At 33.2% G+C, this 24,194-nt stretch overlaps 1 protein-coding gene across 1 annotated transcript in view; it reads right to left on the minus strand.

Moving 5' to 3' along the window:
* The window catches only part of LOC129226093 (low-density lipoprotein receptor-related protein 2-like), a 181,304-nt gene extending 157,459 nt beyond the window's left edge, over positions 1-23,845 (minus strand). Inside the window, exon 1 of the mRNA XM_054860687.1 lies at positions 23,721-23,845. Within this exon, the coding sequence (XP_054716662.1) occupies positions 23,721-23,817 (97 nt within the window). The 5' untranslated portion in view covers positions 23,818-23,845. The remainder of the gene's footprint in view (positions 1-23,720) is intronic.
* Between the last annotated feature and the right edge of the window lie 349 nt (positions 23,846-24,194).

A 24,194-nucleotide genomic window follows, 5' to 3' on the forward strand; every position in this document is an offset into this window, starting at 1 on the left:
GCGGTGTGATGGTATGGGGGTGTATGTCGTCGAAAGGTGTTGGAAATTTTCACATTATTGATAAAGTCATGGAAAGTATCTTTATCTGGACATTCTGAAGAAAACTCTAGGAGACAGTGTTAATTAAGCGAAATTTAAACCTTTCTAATACCTTTATTTTCCAACAAGACAACGACCCGAAACATACAGCTAAAATTGTGAAGGAATATCTCCTCTAATCACACTCCAAAACGTTGCGTACTCCTCCACAGTCACCAGACCTCAATTCAATCGAACATTTGTGGGCAAAATTGGAGAAACGAATTCGAAAACACAATATTGCGTCGCGAAATGAGCTGATTAGTAAATTGCAGAAAGAATGGGCGAAATTTACTTCGGATGACAATGAAAAACTAGTTCAGTCAAAGCCCAGAGTATGCAAGCTGTTTTGAAGAATAAAGGATAGGCTACAAAATATATATATATATATATATATATATATATATATATATATATATATATATATATATATATATATATATATAACAAAAAAAAATACATCATTATACTGATTTTCATGACAATCGGTTGAACGGGGCAGAAGTTGCTACTCTGCAGTGCCAACTGGTGACGAGTGGCTTCAATGAGCATATTATGCACCTTCTCCGTGGAAAAATACATATATATAGCAGATATATTTCATAATAATCGGTCCAGGTATCAAGTGAAGCCGTGACTATACTCAAATTTTGTACTCACGCAGTTTGCAAGATCAATCAATCGCTAAAAATATCAAATAGAAAAAGTTTTAAATCCCCCCGTTGCATGAAAAGCCATAAAACAATAAAGAAAAAATTTATTTGTTCAAACTCAAGAATAATGGCAACAGCTAACTTCTTATCGATGAGATCTTTCACGCAAATTAATTTCTGCAGCCGATAATTTTATTCGAATTTATCCAATGGATTGTGACTTAAATTGGAATAAAAAAGGAACTATCGATCGGATTTTTTTCGAACTGGTCTATAAACATTCCCAGTACCAAAAATAACAAACGGTGAAAGTTTCAGCCAAATCTGCCGGGTAGTTTTTGAGTTCATGGATGACATACAGACAAACATTCATTTTATATATATATATATATATATATATATATATATATATATATATATATATATATATATATATATATATATATATATATGATATATTGCTTTTTTTTTTTTTTGAAAGTGTACGCAGATTTTATTAACTTCTGAGTTTGTTTGACAAAATATATTTTTGTAAAAATGTAAGAAGTATTACACTTATATTATTTACTTTTTATTTAAACTTCCAATTGTACCTAGTAGAAGAAAAAAAAAATGCAATGATTAAAATACATTTTTCTATGCTTTAAGTGTTTTTTTTTTAATTTAAAACTTAGTCTGTACGCAGACTTTTGTGACTAACTGTATAATAGAGACAAGAAAGTATTGAGTTCTACCATCGGAAATTCAGTTCCATTGAACTTATGACACTTGGGAATGTGGTTGTGTATTAGAGGACGTCTAGGGGTGCCCACAGGGGGGATTATAGTTGAGTTATTAGCAAGTTGAGCCATTTAAATTGGGGGGGGGATAAATGTTTTTATTTATTTATTTAATTTTATTTATTTATTTAATTTTATTTATTTATTTAATTTTATTTATTTATTTAATTTAATTCATTTATTTTAATTTTATTCACTTTTCATTTCAATTATTTATTTTATTTCAATTATTTTTTTAGTTTGTAGGCCTGTGTGTGTGTGTGTATTTGGTGCAGCACAGAACTTTTCTAATAAAATAATAATTATTATTATAATTAAAAATAAATAAATAAACACATAAAAAATATTTTTAAAAACTATCTTTAAAAAAAGAGAGAGCTAAAAAATAAGAAAAGGAAAGAGGATTGAGATTTTTTTTTGGGGGGGGGGTTGCGCCTTTGAACTTGGGAGGGGGGCACCCCATGAAGACGTCGCAGGGAGCAGATATATTTTTAACGCTCCTACAAGAGTACTCCATACATTACATCGAAAATACGCCTAAAAAAACTTTTCAACAGTATTTTCATCCTTTAGAAGTCTTTTTTAAAAAAAGCACTGTGGATAATGGTGTGGGGAGACACTATGAGTTTTTTCAATATTACCATTGAAATCATCTTCATTATTATTATTATTATTTTACTTCCAACTATCAAACATTCTAAATGAATCAGAATAGTACACATCTCTTCTTTCCCTACCATTTTACGTTTCATCCTCAGAGAGGTTTTTTTTTTTTTTTTTTTAAATTGATCACTGTTATGAACTTTAATGCTTCCGTATACACTGTTAAAAATCAAGGTTCGACGTTTCGCCATACTTCCAGTTAATCTAAGGACCTCAAAAAGAATACCCCATTTTCCTGGTTCAGTTAGACTGCGATATTATTATTGTTCATAAAAATACCGGTTCAACTCAAGATTGCAAAATGCGGATGGGCAAATGGCATTACGCCGAAGGAAAAAAAATTAAGTCTTGCATAATATCTTGCAAGGTGAGAGAGATTCCACTTTAAAACTGGAATATTTGAATGAAATTACATTTAATGCTTAAACAACTTGGACTCTGTTCAGGGCCTTGCTGTTTTTGTTTTTATCTTCTTCACAAAATGCCATTATAAAAAGTTTTTGCGAATTTCGAAGAGATAATTAATTTTCATCTATTCATTTCTCACACATTTTATTGACCTAAACCCTCTGGAATTCTTCCAAAGCATTCATGAGTGAAGTATTTAAATGTTATATGATAATTTCAAAGTGATTTACTAACACTGTTAGAAATATTTTTATTTATTAATACAAATACATTACAATAGCAGGTCCATTCACGTGGTTTAGTACATTGCGCTTAAACCGATGGAGTTCAATGTATATATCACTTCAATTATTAAAATTTAAGGGGGGGGGTGTTCGCAGAATTTACATTAAGTTCGCAGAAACAACATATTTCCTCAAATGAAAATGTAAATGATAGAAACAAATCTGAATCAAAATAATGAAAAAAATGAAATGACATAATATTTGGAAATAATTTTCACGAATAATATTTATATAAAGAACAATAAAATTTATATTTAAAAAAAGAATAGAGAAACAGATGATAATAATATTTAGGTATGTACAATAAAATAATAAGGTAAAATTTAGATTAAGCTGCAGACATCAAATTAAGCATGTCTTTTACCGTATTACCATTATTACCACAAACATTAAACTTTAAAAAGGCTGAGCAAGAGAGGTAGTACAACATCAAATGAGATAACGCTGTCAGTTAGTAGTTTTTCCGGAAACAAACATCGGTTGAACGGGAAACGTTTTTTTTTTTTTTTTCGGAGCGCATTTTAAGTGTTCCAGTAGTAGAAACTTGATTTAAAAAAATTGAATGAAGATGGGTAAGAGCGGCAATTTCAAACAGTTTTTGCCTTGGCTCGGAAATATCGAAGATCTGGCACTGATCACATGAATCAATAATTTTAGCGAACTCGGCATGGTCCCCCACATGTAGCTAGAGGGAACAATAGCAACAAGGCTTACGCTGAGAAGGTGCCCGGTATGAAAAAGCAGTGAGATAAAAACTTATTTTTACATGAATACAAACAGCGTTGCACGGTCCGCCTCAAAAATAAAAGTCGTATCAATTGACGCATGTTTAACAATCAGGCTTAAATAAAAAAAAAAAAAAAGCAATGTTTCCCGTCAATGTCTAGAAAAGAGTAATTTTTTCACTCAAAACTTAGAACTCTTAGGATTTTCTCCCCAAAAATTCAGTCATTATTATTAATCAGCGTAAACATTCTGTTTCATAGATTTCCAGACGATTCCCTGATTTCCACCTTTTCCCATATGAATTCCTGAGCATCAAAGGACCAGCGTGCCAAATTAGGCAAAGCTCTGACATCAATTATGGATTTGTACAAGGAACACACACACGACACACATAGTCATTTGTATACATACAGATTTCAAATCTTGGCAAAACTGGACAGGGGGTAACAAATGTTGGGGTCATGGACCTCGGCCTGTATTTGGATATATTTTTTTCCTAGTCTCACGTCAACCGCGATCTAATGAGCTACTGTATATGAAGGCGCGATGTAATGAGGGGCAACATCCTTGCAAACAGATGGAAAACGAAAGCCACGTCGTTCCACTCAGAACGGGGTTGGCATCCAAACGAGAGAGAGAGCATCCCGAAACCAGTTGGTGGATTGATGGATCCACTCCGAAACCGGTAGCTCTTCACCTCCTTCCATCTCATTCATCCCGCGACATCAAACAATGGCATTTGCATGCGACCACATTCGTAGCAATTCCCGCATCCCACTCCATTCATTCCCAGGACCAAGTATAATGGTATATTAGGCTCGTCGCACGGCCCCTCTTCATTACGCATGCATCCTGACATCGCCCCGTGATTGGCTATTTCGGGAAATGCCCATTAAATTGATGCATGCTTCTGAAATCATTGAAATGAGCTGTGACCCCTCTTATTAATCTGTTTATTTTTACTTCAGAAATATGTGGGAGGATGGGATGGAATCCTGATTCTGTAACTGAACGCATGGCTCAGCAAAGTGAAGTCATTCGATTGGTGATGTAACAAGCAAAATCAATACCGTCAATATTACCCGGCACAATAATAAATGAATATTTAGCTTTCTCAATAATGATATTGAGAAAGAAAATTAGATGTAAAATGTTTTGCCAATCAATCAATAAATAAATAGAAAATTGTATTCAAGTTTTTAAAAACAAAACCGAAAAGACAAAAGAACAATATAAAAACAGCAAGTACAAATGCATGCAAGTTTTCATCATAAATGATAATGGTGTATGCGAGAGAATAAACAAAATAGTCAGTGAAGAAATGACATTCGGACCAATTATAAGTTTCGTTTTTCAACACTTTCCCTGAATTCAGTTGTACTGTACATTTTGGTATCTTAAAACTTTTCTTTGTCCTATTCTCTAAGTCAATGTATTTGTGCATACACTTCTTCCATATAAATACTCCCTTACAAGTTTTTATATATTTCAAGATCATAGGCATTTTTTTACAATAATGTCAAATGTATCTTCTAATTAGATGTATGCATGTTCGTATTTTATCATTTGGTGAAATTTTCTTTCGGTAATTTGAGAATCCTCTTCTTCCCCAAATTTAAAATTGGGGCGTCCCTGACAGGAATACATTGTTTAGTTATTCTTTACCTTCTAGACTTCAAAGAAAGAAAAATATAATTGTGCTGAAATTCTAACAATCCGCTCAAGATTCTTTGAATTGAAATTCGCTGTCTTTAACTGATGATCAATAAAAGAGGAACCTTCTATTTTGTTTTTGGCGATTTTTTTTTTGTCATAATTTGTTGACTTATTTTACCTCATTTTATTTTTTTAAATAAATTTATTTTATTTTTTTCTATTTTCGAAGGGGGAGTAAGAGTCGATCTTTTTTTTTAAACGATAAAGTTCTTTCGGAAAGAAGAATTATAGCAGTTTATAAATCAACGAATAACTTAACGTAAATACTTATTCGATTCACCGTTATTTACTTTTTTTTTCAGTAGTTACTTCAATTTGTCCCGTTATAGAATTTCTGCACAAAAGCATATAATCTTCAGTGTCGATACATTTTCAGTTCCCCTCCCTTAGTTCATCAACAAAACACTAAAAATAGATGACTTACGTAGTAAACAAATTTTTACAATTTATAAGGAAATCTTCTCCAGTTTTTACATTTGTTTTAAGATTTACTAGTAGGATTAATTCAGTAGAACATTAAACGTAATAAGAACAACATTAAACAAATTTTTAAAAATAAAAAAATAATAAAGCACAGAACTGCGTAAAAAGGCACACATCCTTTATGCAAATAGAAAGCAAATAAAAGAACGGATGAGCGAACAAAAACTGAAGGGAAAATTTAAGCACGTCCCTTAGTCGTAGTGCAGGCTTATTTCATTCATAAACTGATGTGCAATAATATTTCATAGCTAACAGTCACTTTACTTTGTATTCAAGGAGGCATGACTAAAGTCGAGCCTAAAATTACTAGACCGAAAAAAGCGCGGTAAAAGACTTCTTTTGTTCGATTAGCTTGTGCAGTACCAGTGAAGCTAGAGCTTTTTCTCATCTTCGAAGAAAAAAAAACTCGGAGAAGTCGTGTTGTATATTTTTTTAACTAAAAGAAAAGGGGTAGGGGAGGTGCAAAAAAAGCGAAAAAAATTGTATTCTGTTACATCAAATTAAAGTTGTGTGGTTAAAATATTTATTGGTTACTGTTTTTTAAGACAAATTTAAGACTTTCTTCGAAATTCATATTAATTTGATATTTTTTAACAATGCGTGGCAAACGTAACAGTGCATTAGTAACAACATTTCTTTTTTATATTTTAGGATATTGTTAAACCCAGTTGCCTCCAAGTGCTGGAGGCAGTTTGATAGACAGTCTATTTGAACTACATTCAGACATGAATAACTCAAAAGTCAAAAGCTTCACTTCCAACCTTGGTCTACATTTTTTGTTTCTACTATGAGCTGTCTTTGAGTAAAAACTCCCATTTCATCGCGTGAAATAGATAGCTGGCCTTCCCCCAAACACAGCCTGATTCGGAGATGATATACTAACACATGGATTGTTTTCGGATTATCTAGTGCTAGAACCATAGATTCTCATAAAAGATCTATGATTAAAATTCCCACAGTTGCGTCCCCAACTTTTTTAGCATACGCAGCGTAAACTAGCCCCTACCCACCCCCTTTTTCGGACAGCCCTGGTTTTACTGTATAGATTATTAAACATAGAATTAATGATAACTGAATTTGTTAATAAATTTATTATGGAGATTGACCACTGAATTCTCTCCTTGACGTAATTGGAAATTTTGATAAAATTCTACCGACCACTTGACAAGATTCAGTCAACAAAAAAACCTTAAAATCTCCTAACGACTGCAATTTTTCAAACCAATATTTAATAAATTGTCAACATGCACTCTGGTCGACATACACCACAAATCTTAAGTTTAATAAAAAATGAATAAATAAACTTTTTCAACATGTATTTGCCACCCTTTTGATAAGAAGAATGATGTCAGGCGAGAGGATCTGGCACAAATTACCCTAACTGTTGATAATCGAGTGAAAGGTCTTATGTTAAAAGCCTGGACGTGAGTTATGCAATGGGTGTAGAAAGAAATTTCACAAGAAATCAGAAGCGTTAAAAACATGAAGTTCTGCTACTTCTGATGATACTGAGCGCAGCTGGTACTCAATAATGCAAGTACAAGCTCCTGAAAGAACTACATCATGATTTGCTGTCATTTCAAATAGGGCCGCCGAGAGCGACGGTCAAGAGCCGAGGGACCCCTTGTCAGTTTGGTAGTCGAGACACCCCCCCCCTTCCCCCCGTAAAACTTGTAAGATTTATTCTACTCTAATTCTGAGCCGGGCCCCTAGTTTTCGACTAGGCTGACATGGCCTCTCGTCAGCCCTGATTTCGATTGCCAAATTATCACAATGAGTTATCACAAGGGAGATATAAAGCTTAGCAATGGGCACTACTTCATTAAAAGGGAAATCTCAGGCCAGAAAAGTTCGGGGGGGGGGGGGCGAAATATTAGTTGAAACATTTCCTTAATATCTTTAATATCAATTAGAACAGTTATACACCATCAGCATCAACTATAACAGCTATACACTATTCAACATCAACTACAAAAAAAAAAAAAAAGAAAAAAAATTCCAACCTTTTCATCACCGCAGACCAGGAAATAAGGATGAAAAATAATTAATTACGTAAACGCCAGTCAAAATAGTTATTTTAAATATTTTTTTTTACAATGTTACACCTTTCCTAATTCAACAGAAATTTTAATGAAAAATATTCCCCACAAAGACAACTATGCCAACCTGCCGAGAACATTAGTTTACAAACTTCATTCGGCAAATAATAACTTAACTCGATACGACTGGAAAAAACTATTAAGCACGAAAACTGTCAAAGACCACAAAAACATCCTCTTTTACTTTAAAATGGAATCAATTCATGTAGTGAATGTGGTTGAAGAAGCTTAACCACGCAGAGGAAAAGCAAACCAAGGACGTTTACAGCCATTGGATATGTTCACAGCAAGTGCTGTAAGTATTTCAATCCTAAATCGTCAAACCACACAAACACGCTTTGTGGTTGGGGGAAAAAATCTAATCATGATACCCCCCCCCCCAAAAAAAAAAGAAAAGTTCCTTTAATAGTTTATCTATTTTTAAGAATAAAAAAGTAATTAAATCACATTAGTATCTTGACATGTAGCACGCGTAGAAGAATAGTGGTACAGCTCAAAAAGTTGAAATACCGAATGTTTAAAGATGTTCAAGGAGCAATGATTTACAAAACAAAGAGAAATGTTTGTTTTAAGAATATTATGAATATAATAATAATAAACGTATTATTAACTGGATCGTACCTAATTGCTTTTACAAAACTAATATTTTTCCAATGTCTTAAAATTTTTGATTTTTGAGTAGTTCTTCTAGGTTTTGATACATTCTTTCTATATGGTAGTGCACTTTCGGTGTATCCTTTCCTCACTTAAGCTAACCTTAATTTTGCATGTTGTTTTGGATTTCACCCAAAAACTTGATTTTTGATGAACATAGAAGTTTTGGTAATTTATCATATGATATGTCAAACGCTTTAAACCTACGTAACATTGTTTTAGTTATCGTTACATTTAAAAAATACTTTAGAAGAATACTAAAAACTAGTTGGTCTCTCATTTCTTGAACACTATCCTCACTAAATTTTTAATTAAAAAAAAAACTATTCATAAATTTTATTTTTGTTTCGGTACAACATGTACAACGAGCAAAAAGAAGTCAGTAGAATATTCTAAAAAATTCACAGAAATGCTTAAACAGAAACAAATTGAAACCATTTTCGTTACCTACTGGTCACTTGAATTGAAATTGATGGAAAACATCGGATTTATATTGGTTCGGGCTATAGAAATAGGTATCTTGCAAATTTAACAAACGATTTAGTCATGGGTTGGGGGGGGGGGGGCGGATTGCCGAACGAAACTCCATAATTTTTTTCCAAATATTAAAAAACGAGCATGCACACATTCCTGCATCTAATGCAAAGATAGATTAAGCATTATTATAAAATTTTAAAAGATTGCAATTTCGCAATAATTTCTCCAAATTTGCTGAACCGTCAGACCAAATTGCCGATTAATGAAAATATTTGATTAGTCACAGTGACCTCTCATAGAGGCTGTCAAGTGACTCCTGGTCGAAAATGAGCGAGAAGTAAGATCGAGGAATGCGAGAATCGCACTAATAAATTCAGACTTACGGAGAATACATCAAAAAAATCAAGAAAGAAATAAAAGAAAAATTTAGCAAGATAAATGTTAACGAGAAAAATAGTTCATTTACAATCTTAAATAGCTGTTTCAAATCAGAAAGTGCAATTTGTTTTCAAAATATTGTTTCTCCGGTGAAAGTTGCAACTATATAAATAACCATAGCTACAACTTCTTCTTTTACGAAAGGAAAAAAAAATAAATCAAAAAATTACAAACATACGTACATAACCGAATGCGAATAAGGATGGTGAAGACTAGAAACCCATACATAATCTACAAATCGACTGTCAAATCTCCAATCGACCTAATACATTAGGATTTCACAATACATCTTTACTGAGAAAAATAGCTTTATAATACTAAACACAAACTCAAGACCGCGATGAATAACTGATGTTTATATAACACATATAACCACAAGCACAAACGTGTATTGTCTAACAAGGAAAATGGAGTAATTATTAAATGTTATTAAAAATGACAAATAACCCTTTTTTTCTCACTTCGATTTTGTGACCCCAATTCGGAGAATAAATTACTTTAAACATTGTTTTCCGAAAGCTGGGTAATGGGTGCACTGCACACAGGTAATACGTGGAAAAATCAAGGGATCGTGATTTTTTCCCGGTGATGGTGGAGTATTTATTGGTGTCAGTTGCAAAACCCACTGAATTTGAAAACCGACCACATTTAACAACCGGGAATGGTTACTCCCTAGAAAAAAAAATTAAGTAGTGACGTTGAATTGTGATTTTACTCTTTCTCTCTCTCTTTAAATTACTGCTCTTAAGCAAAATCTTATACGGACGCTTTTTTTCTGTTTAAATTTCCTGAAAGTTTAGTGGCGATAACATAACTCATATTCCATTAACAAATAAACAACATTATTAACTAAACCATAATTCAACAACAATAGGTTTTAATAGTAACTTTCGATTTAAGCTGCAGGCAATAAATGAGACTTCACTGTACAATGAAACTTGAAATAACAATAAAAATAAATAAACACTGAGATTTGAATTTTTCAAGTACGAGTTTATAACTTTGACAAATAAAATTAAAAAACAGACCTTTAAAAAATCTCTTTCTTAAAGAATTCTCAAAGCAATCAAACGAAAAGACTTCTCTTTGAATGTCGAATGAACAAATTAGATACGTCTTTTAACTTGATATCCATGCTTAATAACTTTCCTGTTATTGTGGTTTTACGTTAACTAATTCATCTTTTTTTTTTTCATAGAGAAAAACATTGCAGAATTAACGCTTTTTCACTCGAATAATAATAATTCTCAAAAAAAAAAAAAAAAACACGCTTTCTCATATCTTCTCTTTCAAAAAAAAAAAAAAAAAAAACACACACACACACACACACACAAGAAACATTTTCACAAATTACTTAACTTGCGACATGAAACCACAAATCAAAGACAAAAGAATAAACAAAAACTACAGAAACGTACTGAGACATTCGCAGAATGTAATAATTATTATTTTAAAAAATCGAAAAATGCAATAACAAATTATTTTTCTTTCCCCAGCACAAAAGCTAGCCTTCAATCTCTTCATGCAGCAGAAATGTCAAAAATTAAAAAGGTTAATCTCTTCTGAAAAAGACCGAAATCGTGCAATATTTGAAGGAGTGATAATCTCACATCCATTACAACGATTACAAACTGACAGGATTAAGACAGTTATAGATGATTTTCTATTTATAGGCTTGTTTTTAAAATGAAATAACAATGACATCGAAAAATTAAGAACATTGTTTAAGCTATAAATAAAGATGCAAAGCTTTAAAGAGAATGGAACATTAATGCCTCGCTTCAAAGTATAAACGAGCTCATTATATTAAAACGATAATAAACTTGTCTCTGACATCATAAACAGGATGAGTTTGAATACAAATTTACGTAAGGATAGTCATTTCATAAAATAAAGTAGAAAAGAATGGATATTTTGGTCCCGAAATCTGAAATTGAAAACATCAATAACAATGCTTAAATGAAAACAAAGATTTAGAATCTTGTAGAAACGAAGTAGTGTGCGCTGTGCAAGTCCTACCAACACACAAAATCAAATTAAATAATGTGCTAATCAAACAGTAAATTAAATAATAGTAAAACAAAAAAGTAGTTAATAATAGCAAAAAAAAAAAGTCAGGTTACGTACTCTACATTTGTCCAAATTACTGTGAAATGGCCCACTTGCAAACTATTTTAATTTTCGGGTTAGAAATATGTGTTTTGTTAGAAATGATTTTTAAAATAACATTATTCGTAATCAATCACATTTTTTTAACAGAAGAATAAAAATAGCACAGGCAATTAATATCTTAACGAAATTAAGCAGTTTAAAAATAAAAGGTTCACGCAATTTCTTTTGTTAAACATATATTTTTTACATTAAATTTGATACATTTTTCTTACCCCGTTTTTTTTTTTTTTTTTTTTTTTGCGGCATGCCGGAAAAGACCTGATATTGATGAACCTTGAATGGGGTCGTTTCTAAAATGAATTTATGAATAAACTTGTGATGTTATTAAGGCAAAGGGAATTTTCTACAATGGGGTCGCTTTCAAAATTTTAAAGGTATTTTTTTCTGAAAGAACATGCTTAAAAACATAGGATCTAACCATTTTTTGAATAATTTGTTTAAGTTTAATATTTAAAAAAGAAATACTTAAATCGTTGCGCTTTCATTGTTTACATTTCTTGCCGATGACATCACAAATGATGAAATGTCATTCTGTGTTTCCGTTCACAGAGCAAAATATTTAATTCGCATCTTTATTCACGTGTATTGGCAACGATAGGGTTGATAGCAAGTGTAGAGCGCAATTTTAATTCGCTTCTTGATTATCATAACGTGGAAACGCGGTACAAAGATGCGCCAAAGAGCATTATTTGTGACGTCATTAAGACCACGCATTGTTTGCAAAATCGGGTGTTCTAAAAAATTAATTAAAAAATAACTGTTGGGAAAATGAAAGAATAGTCTGGGTTCATATTATTATTATTTTATTTTATTATTATTTTTTTGCTTATTCTATCAATTTCAGTGACTAGAAGTACTTCTTTTGATTGAAGGAAACAACCCCATTTTGAGGCTGCTGACTGGTGCGGAGTAATCCCGGGAATGATACGATACAACTTTCGCGATATCCGGAAGTGCATATATCTTTTCGCACATATAGAACATTGAAACATTTGGGGGGGGGGGGCGGAATTGGTGAAAATTCCAAGGAATTCTCGGTTTTCTAAAAATAAAACATGCCTAACATTAGGTTCCTTTCTTATAACCATTGAGGCAATGTAGCAAACATCTTGTTTTTTGGCAAGCATCGTCTTCTTTTCTCGAAACCACTAATTATTAATGATTATATGCATATAGTTGCAAACATTTGTGTCGTAATTATGTTATTAAGCTTATGCAATAGCAATTATAGTTAAGGTTAAAACTTGGCTGGAAAAAAAAATGAGTATCCGCCACGTTAAGAAAATTTCTTAAATTTCAACGACGTCTGAACCTTTAACAAAATTTACTCGTTTTTGCGTACTCTCCTTCTGTATTCGTACACTTGTAAGTCACCTTTGATTTTTTTATTATTATTTATTTATGTTTTCAATCTTCACTACTTAATAAAAAGTTACTATGGGTTTTTCCAATGCAATTTGTGTCGATAATACTACAGTAGTAAATTATATGACAACAATTTTGCCTTGATATCGTTCAACAATGTTAAATTATTGTAGAAGTCTAGTCTAGTGCAAACATTTATACCAGGGTCATCCTTCAAAAGGTGTAACTTTTCTGTCACACGTCTTTTACAGTAAAAACTTTAAGGAACAATTCATTTAACAATGATTTTTAATTTCATCAAAAATATATCTATTTAAACCTCCCAACAATGTTTTAATCATAATTTTTATTTTAGTATAATTTTTGAATCAGAACATGTGAATTCTCACCTCCGTGAACTTGAATTTCAGGGACGCAAATTAATTTAAAAAAAAAACAGTGAAAATGTTTTCATATGTTTAACATGTGCAGATTGTAGCAACGAAGAAAAAAAATTCCATGAAAAATGTATCTATTATGATTATATTAATGGAAAGATCATCACCTCCGTGACAGACCCTTATCAATGTCATTCTTTCTGAGGTGAAAATAACTGATGAAGAGATGCATCAATAATAGGCATTTCTAACAAAATTATAAATTGCCAGTATATCCTCAAATTTAATAAATACTATTTTTAACATACATTTGAAACTACTAATTAAGCCGTACTTTAATTAAGAGAGTTTAATATTACATTCCCACTAATTATTAAAATAGCTGATTGTTTGCACAATTAACAAAATTACTGCTTTGATATTAAATTGGCCTCGATTTTTTTAATATTAAAAGTTTTTTTCTTTTTTTTATTTCCATGAACAACGTTTTTTAGTTACGTTTTCTAGAGAATGACTCAACAAATGAAAATTCTGCCTTCCTACTAAAATGCTACACTGAAACCACACTAATCGAATGCCAAGTTTGTTGCCATGATTTAGCGTATTTCTAAATTGAGGAGTAATTTATCAAAAGGTAACATATCCACTTTTTAGAAAAACTCATTTTATGACATTTTCTAAATCTTTCAGATGACCTTAATCGAATCACTTCAAGAAGCCCAAACGGGTCAACTCCTAGTTTATTTAAGGGCAAAGTTTGACTTTTTGATCAGAAGTAAACAAATCCATCCTCTACACTTTGTTTAGAACAAAAGGGGACATATCCTGAATGAATCCGTAGTACGAAAAAATTTAATTCAAAAGAACACATGTCCAATTCTTTTGATATAAATGAATGTGATAAAAACCAATGAATATACCTTGCCTCGCGTTCAATCTTCGAGTTGAACCGAACCATTGCTTCGGTCACTCGTCTGGTCTGCTAATTCTATATTAGCTACCAGTTTGTTTCGCACTCTTGGCTTCCTTAAGAGGTTTTCCATCTCCCGCTCAGTCACTTTCCTATGCCGGGCTGATGAGTGCTAATAAGCACGAAACTGCAGTCCTCGGCTGGAAATGACTGAGCTGGCGGTGTATTTCACGTAACACATGTCCAATATCTTCAAATTTTAATTTACTAGTTTTAGGTTCAAGTACTTCAATAAGAGAATATGAAAAGGCGAAATATTAGGGTTTTGGTGAAATTGGAATTCTCAACATTCAGGTTTTCGTTCAAAGGGGCACATATCCAAAATTAATATGACGATATCTCCTTGTTATTTTTTAAATGCAAAATGGGACATAATTTGCTGTGCTTTTGCGCTCAATTCTGTACCTAGAGAAAATGATAAAACTATTTCGCTTTAACCCTAATTCGTTTTCTTCATCACCTGAACATTTTTGAAAAATGGATATGTTCCCTCTTGATAAATTAGTCCTCAATTTAAATACAATATTTTGAAGATTTGCAAGAAATTCATCCAAATATCGATTATTATAAACCGAAATACAACACGATATCGAGAATCACTAATGAGCTGTATTATGCGTCGCATAATTAGCTTCGTTAATAGCTTGCCGGAGAGACCTCAATCTTCTCGAAGGGCAACAACTGATTTACTCCTCCGTCTTGATTCAGAAATCAGCTGCGTCCATCAATTACAACATCAGCAAATGAAAGAAATCCATTAGAGGAAAAGGAATTAACTTAATCAATCTCCCACACTACCGTCATTCGTTGGTATAAATCTTCAGGAGTAGATTCGCAGCATCGCTATCACTGTGTTTGGAAGGAAAAAAACCGAAGCTGTGAGAAACATAATTTTCAAACAGTGATTGGAAATGAAACGCCGATTTGTTGCAATTAATTTTTTCCTCAGCTCGCTAGAGAAGTGGGTCAGTGTTCATGAAATACTTATGGAAAATATTCCTTTTTGGAATCACGTGAAACGCTCCGGAAGACATGGTATTTCTTTTTCTGTTTCAATAGGTCGTCGCCCTTTGGTTGGAATGAGTTGGAGATCATTGGTTGTTATTGGTTTAGTTATGTGACCAGGGGCGCCCACCTAGAAGGGAGAAGGGCTCATGGCGCCACTGAAATTTTTAGGGGGGGGGGGCGTGTTTAGAGGGATATTTTTCACTTTTTTTGGTAGGGCTTTTGCTTTTTATTTGGGGGAGGGGGGTATTTGCGATATTTAGGGGGGTGCGCCCTTGCTCTTACGGGGAGTGGGCATCCCTGACACTGAGTAAAAACAAAGGATTTCTAGCCAAAAAAAAAGAGACAACTGATATTTATACTGTTTAAACTGTACCGAAATTTGCCACATTGACGGGTTGTCGTGAGACAGACAGTCAAGCAAAAACTGATTCCATGTTGACGACCGAAATAACAGCCTTCAAATTTCTTCACTACATGTCTAGTTAAGATGAAATGCGACAAAATATTGTGTTTTTAAAATTGCCCACTAAGTTTTTTGAACAACTCTTCAATCTAAACCAACCCAAGGCAATCCATCTCGTGCTTAAATTCTTCAATTCATTAATTTCATTCTTTTTCAAAATCGTCCAACCATCTCTTCCTAGGTCGTTTCCGCTGACCTTGGCATTGAATAAAAAAGCTTGTATACACCGGTTGTCGCTTCTCTCAAGATTTCCCAAGCACCCATGGGACTCTTTGTGATTTTACATAGTTTATCATACAGAGGAACCTGTCTATAACAATACTGTCTATTACAATAAACCTGTCTATAACGATATTTTCCTTGGTCCCAAGCAGATTGGTAGCAATAAATAATCAAACTGTCTATAAAGATAACCTGTCTATAACAATATCATTTTTAGGTCCCAACAGTATCGTTGTAGACAGGTTTTACTGTATCTACTTTTTAAACAATTTTTGAATTTCATGGTTGTATTGTTTCCTCCAAAGATCACCATATCTCTCCAATTAACTCAACTATAGATCTTAAGATATCATTTAGTTTTAGCTTTCGATTTCAGTAGATCATTTTTTTTTTTCGGTAAGTAGACGGATCGGTTAGTTGGAGTTGGGTTTTCGATGTGATACCGCATGTGGGTAAAGTGTGATTTGACAACAAATTAACAAAAAATAGGCGCGCAAACACCGATTAGAAAATAAACAAAGCTTTTATCTACATCCTCTCCATAAAACAGTCATCCAGCATTCCTCTGGGGTGATGGAGACCGTTAAAATACCACAATAAAAAGAAGAGGCCATCATTATATCACCCCATGACTCGATTTTTAAGTTTTGGAAGCCCCAGTGCAGCTGAAAATACACGGCGAAACTTTAACGCTGCTGAACGGAATGGCGCAATATTTGTTTTATAGCTTTTGAAGGAGTATTTTATGGCCCATCGTAAAAATCCAGCACTGTTGTTTGTAAGACACTTTAGGTGTCATAACTCGACTTATATGTACGAACTCGGGTGGCAAAACCTATCCTCTCCAAGAAATTTGAAGTCTCGAACCATTGTAAACTGAAGTGAGATCTAAGAACTGGAGTGAAAGCTCATCTTTCAAAACGATAATGACAGACCGATAGAAATAAAGCATAAGGAGAAAAAAGTACTAGAATGTACTATCTATTCGAAGCAATACATTTCTTGTAATAACACAAAATAACGGATATGAGTTTCTCAGCTGCTTCCATAAACAAATAGTGTTGAGATTTTGGTCTCTCCGCCATAAAAAAAAAGCTTAAGAAGTCGCACCTTTATATACGACAATAATTTTAAAAATACTGATTCTCCTCATCTCTTTCCTAAGGCACATTAGTACTAAAAATTCTTATAAGCGAAACACTTGCCCTTTGGATTTGTGCAATGAAATTTATGTCGAAAATTACTCTGTGCAATAGAAGCTGAGTATTTCAGAATTCAGAAGATATATTTAGGAACACAGGTGGTTACTCCACAGGGGAATCTGCCCCTTAGAAATGTCTAAAGGAGATCCCAAATATGAATCGATATCGTATTTTGTACGCAAAAGTAACAAAAATAAATACAGCAACAAAAATAATTAATTCAAAAAAAAAAAAAAAAAACAATACAAGTAATCTGGTTGTGGAGGAGCTGTCACGACTTTCAAGTCAAAACAATTATTCAAGTAAACGTTTTTTGTTTTTCGCAATCGTATTGTAACAATTCTGAAACGGTAGAATCTTCTCGCATCTATCCATAAATAATTTCCCGCTATTCACCATTTTCGCAATCACTAACAATCACGATTTCCCAAACAAATGCGCTTAAGCGACAGTAAAAAAAACTTCAAGCAATTTTACAACAAATAAGAAAACAAGTCTATGTAACATTTCATCTCGGGTAAACTTGAAAAATAAAATAAATAAACAATATGACTAGGGCTGGAAACAATCAATAGATTTTTTAAAGGGTGTAGGCCAGAGAGAATTGCGGTCAGGGAGGAATAAAAACATAAGTGTAAGTGAGAGTGGTTTTGGTTGTTTTTCGACATAATTTGCGTTGAGTTTCGCACCCCCCCCCCCCTCCCCCACCTCCCCGGGAAAATTTCGAAATGACGGCCTGAAAGGGTGTAGTCATAAAAGTAACCGTCGAGTACCAGTGTACGTATTATTCATTGTTCAATAGTTTAGATTAGCCCTACAGTAGGAAACGAAACGTCATCAAACGGATTATTACAAACGAAGAATTAAAAACCTCAGGAGCATCCACGCATTGCCAAGAAAAATGAGAAATTGTAGTAATCGATCATCGTTAAAAAATTGATAAATATAGATTACTAAACAAAGCACACAAGTGAAAAATATATTTCAGAAGCACTCAGACCCACTAATGTGGTTTCCGATACATCCTTTCTTTTCAAGTTAGTAATTCCTCCTCCTCGTAGGAAGCAGACAGTTCCAAGGTCAACTTTTACGTCCGCGATACAAGGTGAATGAAAGGAGAATGTTCGTTATATAATTCATTTACCTTTTACAGGGTGATTGGTTCGATTATTGGCATAAATGTTTGGAGACAAGCGGCAAAACATCCTTCGGCTGTCCTTGGGGCCAAGTGTTGGTATTTCTACCTGCCAGTGGACAAATCAATGCGCAATTATTTCTTCAATCCCTATTGTTAGCATTGAATCCAAAACGTGTTTCAAACTCATTTCTGCAGATACTGCCGTTTACCTGCCCACGGCAGAGTACCTGAATCAAAAATGTTTGACAAGTTCGAGTTGCCTATAATTTTTTTAGTTTGAGTGTAAACAGGGCCTGATTACTGAATAGGCCCTGGCCTTGGGCTCCCGATATTTAGGGGGCCCCAAATGGCTGAAATTACTTATTTAGTCTATTCTAAGACTAAAATTGTTTCAGCCAAAGGCTAAAGTTATAAAGTTTGAATACAGGAGGCGGGGCCCCAAAAAAGAATTTGGCCTAGGGCCCCTCGATATTTTAATCGAGCCATGAGTGCAAAATTGTTTCTATGAATGGAATCAGTTTTTCCAACTTCGAACTGAGCAGCTTTTAGTTACCAAAGCATCAGGAAAGTCCCCCCCCCCCCTCCCCAAGAAATCGGCTTCCACAAATTACCGTCTCCGCTGCTCTTCAAAATGGTCCCTATTCGTAGGAAACTCTGAATTGACTAAAAACTCCAACATCTAAAAAGAAAAGAGTGAAATCTTTTAGAATCCATTGGTTGAAGTCTTCTTAGTTGAAGCTTCGAATTCATTATCATGAGGAAGGGCCCTTCCTGGAACAATTCTCATTTCCGAGCCGTAAATCCATCCGTTGCAGAACACTCGGTTGGTTTTTAAAGATAGACAATCATAAACTTGCTGGCGTGCAAGTCAACCAGTGACTGATAAGAACGGAGCAAAGACCTTGTCAGTTCCGAAGAAATAATGTGCTTCTTAGATCGTTCAAAGGTAGGTGGAAGGGGGAAAAACCTTGAAGTATAAGTATGCAATCAGATTTACTCGACACGATTAAATATTAATTTTTATTTATTTCGAAAAAGAGAAAAAACGCATTTAGCCTAGATATCCTCATCCTGTTTTATTTGCGAGCCAATCTTTTTATTTTGCACGGTCGTAAAAAGAGAAATCAGCGTTCCATAAATCATGCGATAAATCAACATTTCAGGAAACGTTCTTTTGAAAAGTCCGCCCAAATGGAATTCCTAGAATGTTGATTTTTTATACTTCGTACTTTCCCTCAGTTTTACACGAGCAGTCTGCTATAGCTCTGAAGAGCGCGCGGGGGGGGGGGGGGGGGGAGAGATGATAAAAATGAAGTTTTTTAGAAATACTTTTTTTTTTAACGTTTTGGAGAAGGGAATTCGATTGGCCGAATTCTGAGCTACCTAATTTTAGAATTCAATCTTTTAATGGAATTAGATTACTTTTTGATTTCGCATGATGAGGGGGCGGGGCGTATAACACATGTAAAAATAAATACTAAGTCGAATTCTCTTTTAATGTAATAAACAAATATGTGAGAGTGAACAAACTAATTTTTTGTAATTTGTTTACACTAGTTTTGGTCAAACAACACTGAGCATAATATTCTACACAAGAGAAGAAAAAAAAGAGGCCGGCGGTATTAAAGTACAATTTATTCATGTTGAATATTTTATCATCTACTGATTTTGCCAGTAACGGGTTCTGGAGGGAGTTGGTTGATCCCAAAGTTGCTGTTGAAACTGATATGAAAGTTTGCATTCAAGAGATCAAATTCAATTTCAATAATTGGGAGCAGTAATAACTAAGAACATTGTAAATTGCTATTTACCTTAAAATAACTCGCATAATCATGGCTGCATTTTATTAAGGATTTTTAAAGTCATTTCACAGTTTTTTTTAACAAATTTCAAAAAAATTTAAAGTTCCTTTTCATTTAATGAAGTACCAGTCCCATAAAAGTCAAAACAACTAACTGAAACACGTTTGTTGAAGTTATTATATTTGAGGCAAACCTAACCTAGCAGCATCATAATGCTGTGATTAGGATCTGCATAGCCTACACAATGCCGCCAGGTTTGGTTTGCCCCAACTATAGCTGACGCATTGAAGTTCATTAACTTACAACATCGCGAAGAAATTTTCTTTTACTACTTGAAAAAAGACTGATTTCCTACTTTTGGTGTACTTTCCATACATACACATTTCAATTGATTTCAAGTTTTTTAAGACAAATATAACATATCGAAAGGAATTCATATCGATCTTTATTTTTTTAATTAAAATGAATCCCTCCATCATTGCTAACATTTTTGAACGTAAAAATTGTTCAGTGGAACAATTATTTTATGAAAAAGTGAAGAAATATAAATGGGAAATGCCAAAAGAAAATTTTCAAGAGTATGTCATCCCCTTTGAGGAGGATGGGCAACCCTGAACTTCATATGACTACATGAATCATACTATTGTCTTTAAATTTATAGCATTGGATGATTTAGAATTATTCCTTAACTGGGAAATACGATGGGGGGGGGGGGAGGGGACTCATTGGACAACTATTTTCATTTACTCTCTCTATTAATATTTTTTATTTTAAATCATGAACAACAAAAAGCATTTATAGTTCTGCAAATCTGATAATGAAATTTTATTACAGTGCAGAAAATTTTATTTCAGCACTGTAATTTTCAGAAGTCTACAACATCATTTTTTTAACGGTTTTCGTCACTGAATTTGAGCAACAAATTGAACTCCTCACATAAAACAAGTTTTTTTTGCTCACAATTATTCGCAGTTTCTGTATTTTTGTCATTAAGAAAAGAAATAAAACTTTGACAGCATTCTTTCAGTATGTTTACCCACTTCCAGAAAATCGCAAAAAACAAAACTTTTAGAAGAATTAGAATGAAAAATCCAGTAATAAGCAGTGAAGTTGATGAAGACTCAAGTTGCGGTGATTCTTTCAAAAATGCAGATAATTTTGATGTAAATAATGACAAAGTAAAAGTTAATTTAATATTTCGTTAAATTTAATAAGGTATATTAATCTTTAAACTATTTGTTTTTCATTTTAAACACAAAAGAAAATAAGTTAGTTACAATGTTGTATAATGTAATATTTATTGTTAAAATTTCAACAGATGTTGTTTGCGTAATATGGATCAACATACCTCCAGCATGGAGCACACTGTTTCACTTTACAAGATTCTGTTAAAACATTAATCTGAAAAAGGTTAATGAATTGAACATTTAAAAAAAAAACCTGGGATAGTGAAAAGTATTTGATAAAACTTATGGTAGAAAATCAAACTGTTATTTAATTTTTTGACAGGATAAAAAATCAAAACTAGAAAAGCAGACCTAAGTGTCCTGACTCTCCTATATATATATAGTTGTTTCTCTGTTTAACAACGCTCTTATTAACAACTTCTCTATTTAAAGACAACTTTTCACGGTACAGAATGCTCCACTGTAGTTTTAGAAGCATTCTATTAAAGGTCGATTTTCTGTGATCCCTTGAAAGTCATTAAATAGAGAATAGACTGTATATACCGGGTAGCATAACTTTCTGTAGCAGTCTGTAATGTAAATTTAAAAGCCAAAAATAGTCTGCAGGATAATCCGACATTAATCAATCGTAAAATTTAAATATTTCAACAAAGACTCCTTCCATGAGCAAGATCCCCCCAAATAAAAGAGAAAAATACTCCTCAAAACACCCTTGACCTTAAAAATTTCAATGCCGCAGTCTGGGATGTATATATTACAAAAATAAAGATTCTAATGAACAAAGAAAAAATTCTGGTTGAGTCATTGATTGCAAATGTTAGCCATATTTTCATCAAGCTTCATACCCTCAGTTTAATGTTCATTTCATACTTTTCACATTCTGAGGGTAATTTTATTATTGTTACTGGGTACCTAACTATCCTCATAACCCTCCTTGTAAAACTGCTACTGAATCTGTTCGTTATTCGATGCTTGCCTTCATATCTTTCTTACTAGAAGCTATAATATCCCTCATGTATTTTTACATCACACCTTTTTCACTTCCAAAAATATTTCTAAAACTCTCAATCCCACGAAATGGTTTTTAAATTTATTCAATGCTGAAAGGAATAAATCAGATTTTTTAATCCTTTAAGGTTAAGAATTGCATAACGAGCATGAAAGTTCCTTCAATATAGAATATACACACCAAACTTTAGCCGCATTTGGCGAATGAAAAGGTCAATGAACTTCTGAAACAGAAGTTTTTTTCTCTGAACCTAGCAGAAAAACTGATTTGACTTACTATCCATCAATTAAAAATTGTTTATTTAACAAAAAAAAAAAAAATTTAAATTGCATTTAATGAGACCATAATCCTTCACGGCAATCAAAAAATAAGGGGGGGGGGGACAACGAATGGCAACGCTCTAAAGTACCATTAACGAAAACGCGTTTGCGAGCAGACGAGCAGTTTATAAACAAATATTTCTCAATGCAGATGTTTATTTTTCAAAAAAATGCAGAATTAAAAAAGGATTACAAATCAGCTTTGCTATTTGAAGCTTCTGTCTTATCTTATCATGCAACGCGCCGGCAAAAGTTCCGCGAAAAAGACCGTGTTTTAAGTTTTCATGTGTTTAAATTTCGGAAATAATTAACGTTTTCTAATCATAACTTCCAAATAGCTGACATGATAATTTTAACTTTACTGTGAATAGCAATCTTTAATGTGAGAGCATTTAAAAAATGTAAACATAGATGGGTAAAATTATCAAATAAAAAATAAAAACCTAAATATATTTCTGCCCACTCTAAATTAATATTATCATAACACTTATTTTAAATTGCAGAAAACTTCCTTTTTTATAATTATGGCAAATATCTTAACCAAAAAAAAAATATATATATATATATAAGTACATAATATAATACATTACAAATGAATAAAAATTAAGATATATTAATAAGTACATTGCAACGACTATTTTCATTCCGTGATGAACATTTTTATCATTATTGAACGAAAATAATCGTTCTTTGACAACAGAAAAAGAAGAAATTACAGCTGGGGGGGGGGGGGGAATCGATAAAATTGGATCCTAAATGTGGATCAGTAGTAAGATTGGAACCTAAACACTTTCTGATCGGCTTGATTACACACCCGGTAAAACTGCACGATTTGACAGTTGAGTGATTTAATCGTTAAAAAACTCAACTCACGAATGAATATACAATTCCGATCTGATGAGCTTTGGAATTCCTGCAATACACGTCTACACCAGTTATCCAAGCACACACACATATATCCACTTCTTATTCTTTTTAGAAACGCGATTTTCTTCCAAGCTCATATGCACCACTGGTCACGACTTACCTACTTCAGCTGCATGAGAATTAAGCACAGTACTCCACAGAAACACCAAAATAAAACACAGTCTGTGAATCCTGTTCTCCGCAAAAAGCACATCCATCACTCCACAGGATCCCCGGCACCTTAAATCCAGGCTTTCAGAAGTAATTCACTTTTAAAACATCCAAAATAGTATGTGGTTCAATAAAACTGATTCAAAAATTCTGACGTGTTTTAATCAACATCCCATCGCTCGGCTTTTCGAGTTCTTCACCGATGCTTCTTGATTCCTACAGGTTCGTGAGCATCGCTCTAAACGCGGTGCTCATGGCAACTACCTGCTAGGACTGCCGCGAATTTTCAGAGGGATTTCGTCGCCAATAGGGTTGTCCCGACGCCAGTAGAAATTCATTCGGATTTGGCGAGTTCGGAACACGATGCGTGCCGCTGAATAATAATCGACTTCGTTTTTTATTCCAATAAAATGAGTATCGAGTG

This window comes from Uloborus diversus, chromosome 7 (assembly GCF_026930045.1).
Source record: "Uloborus diversus isolate 005 chromosome 7, Udiv.v.3.1, whole genome shotgun sequence".
NCBI lineage: Eukaryota > Metazoa > Arthropoda > Arachnida > Araneae > Uloboridae > Uloborus > Uloborus diversus.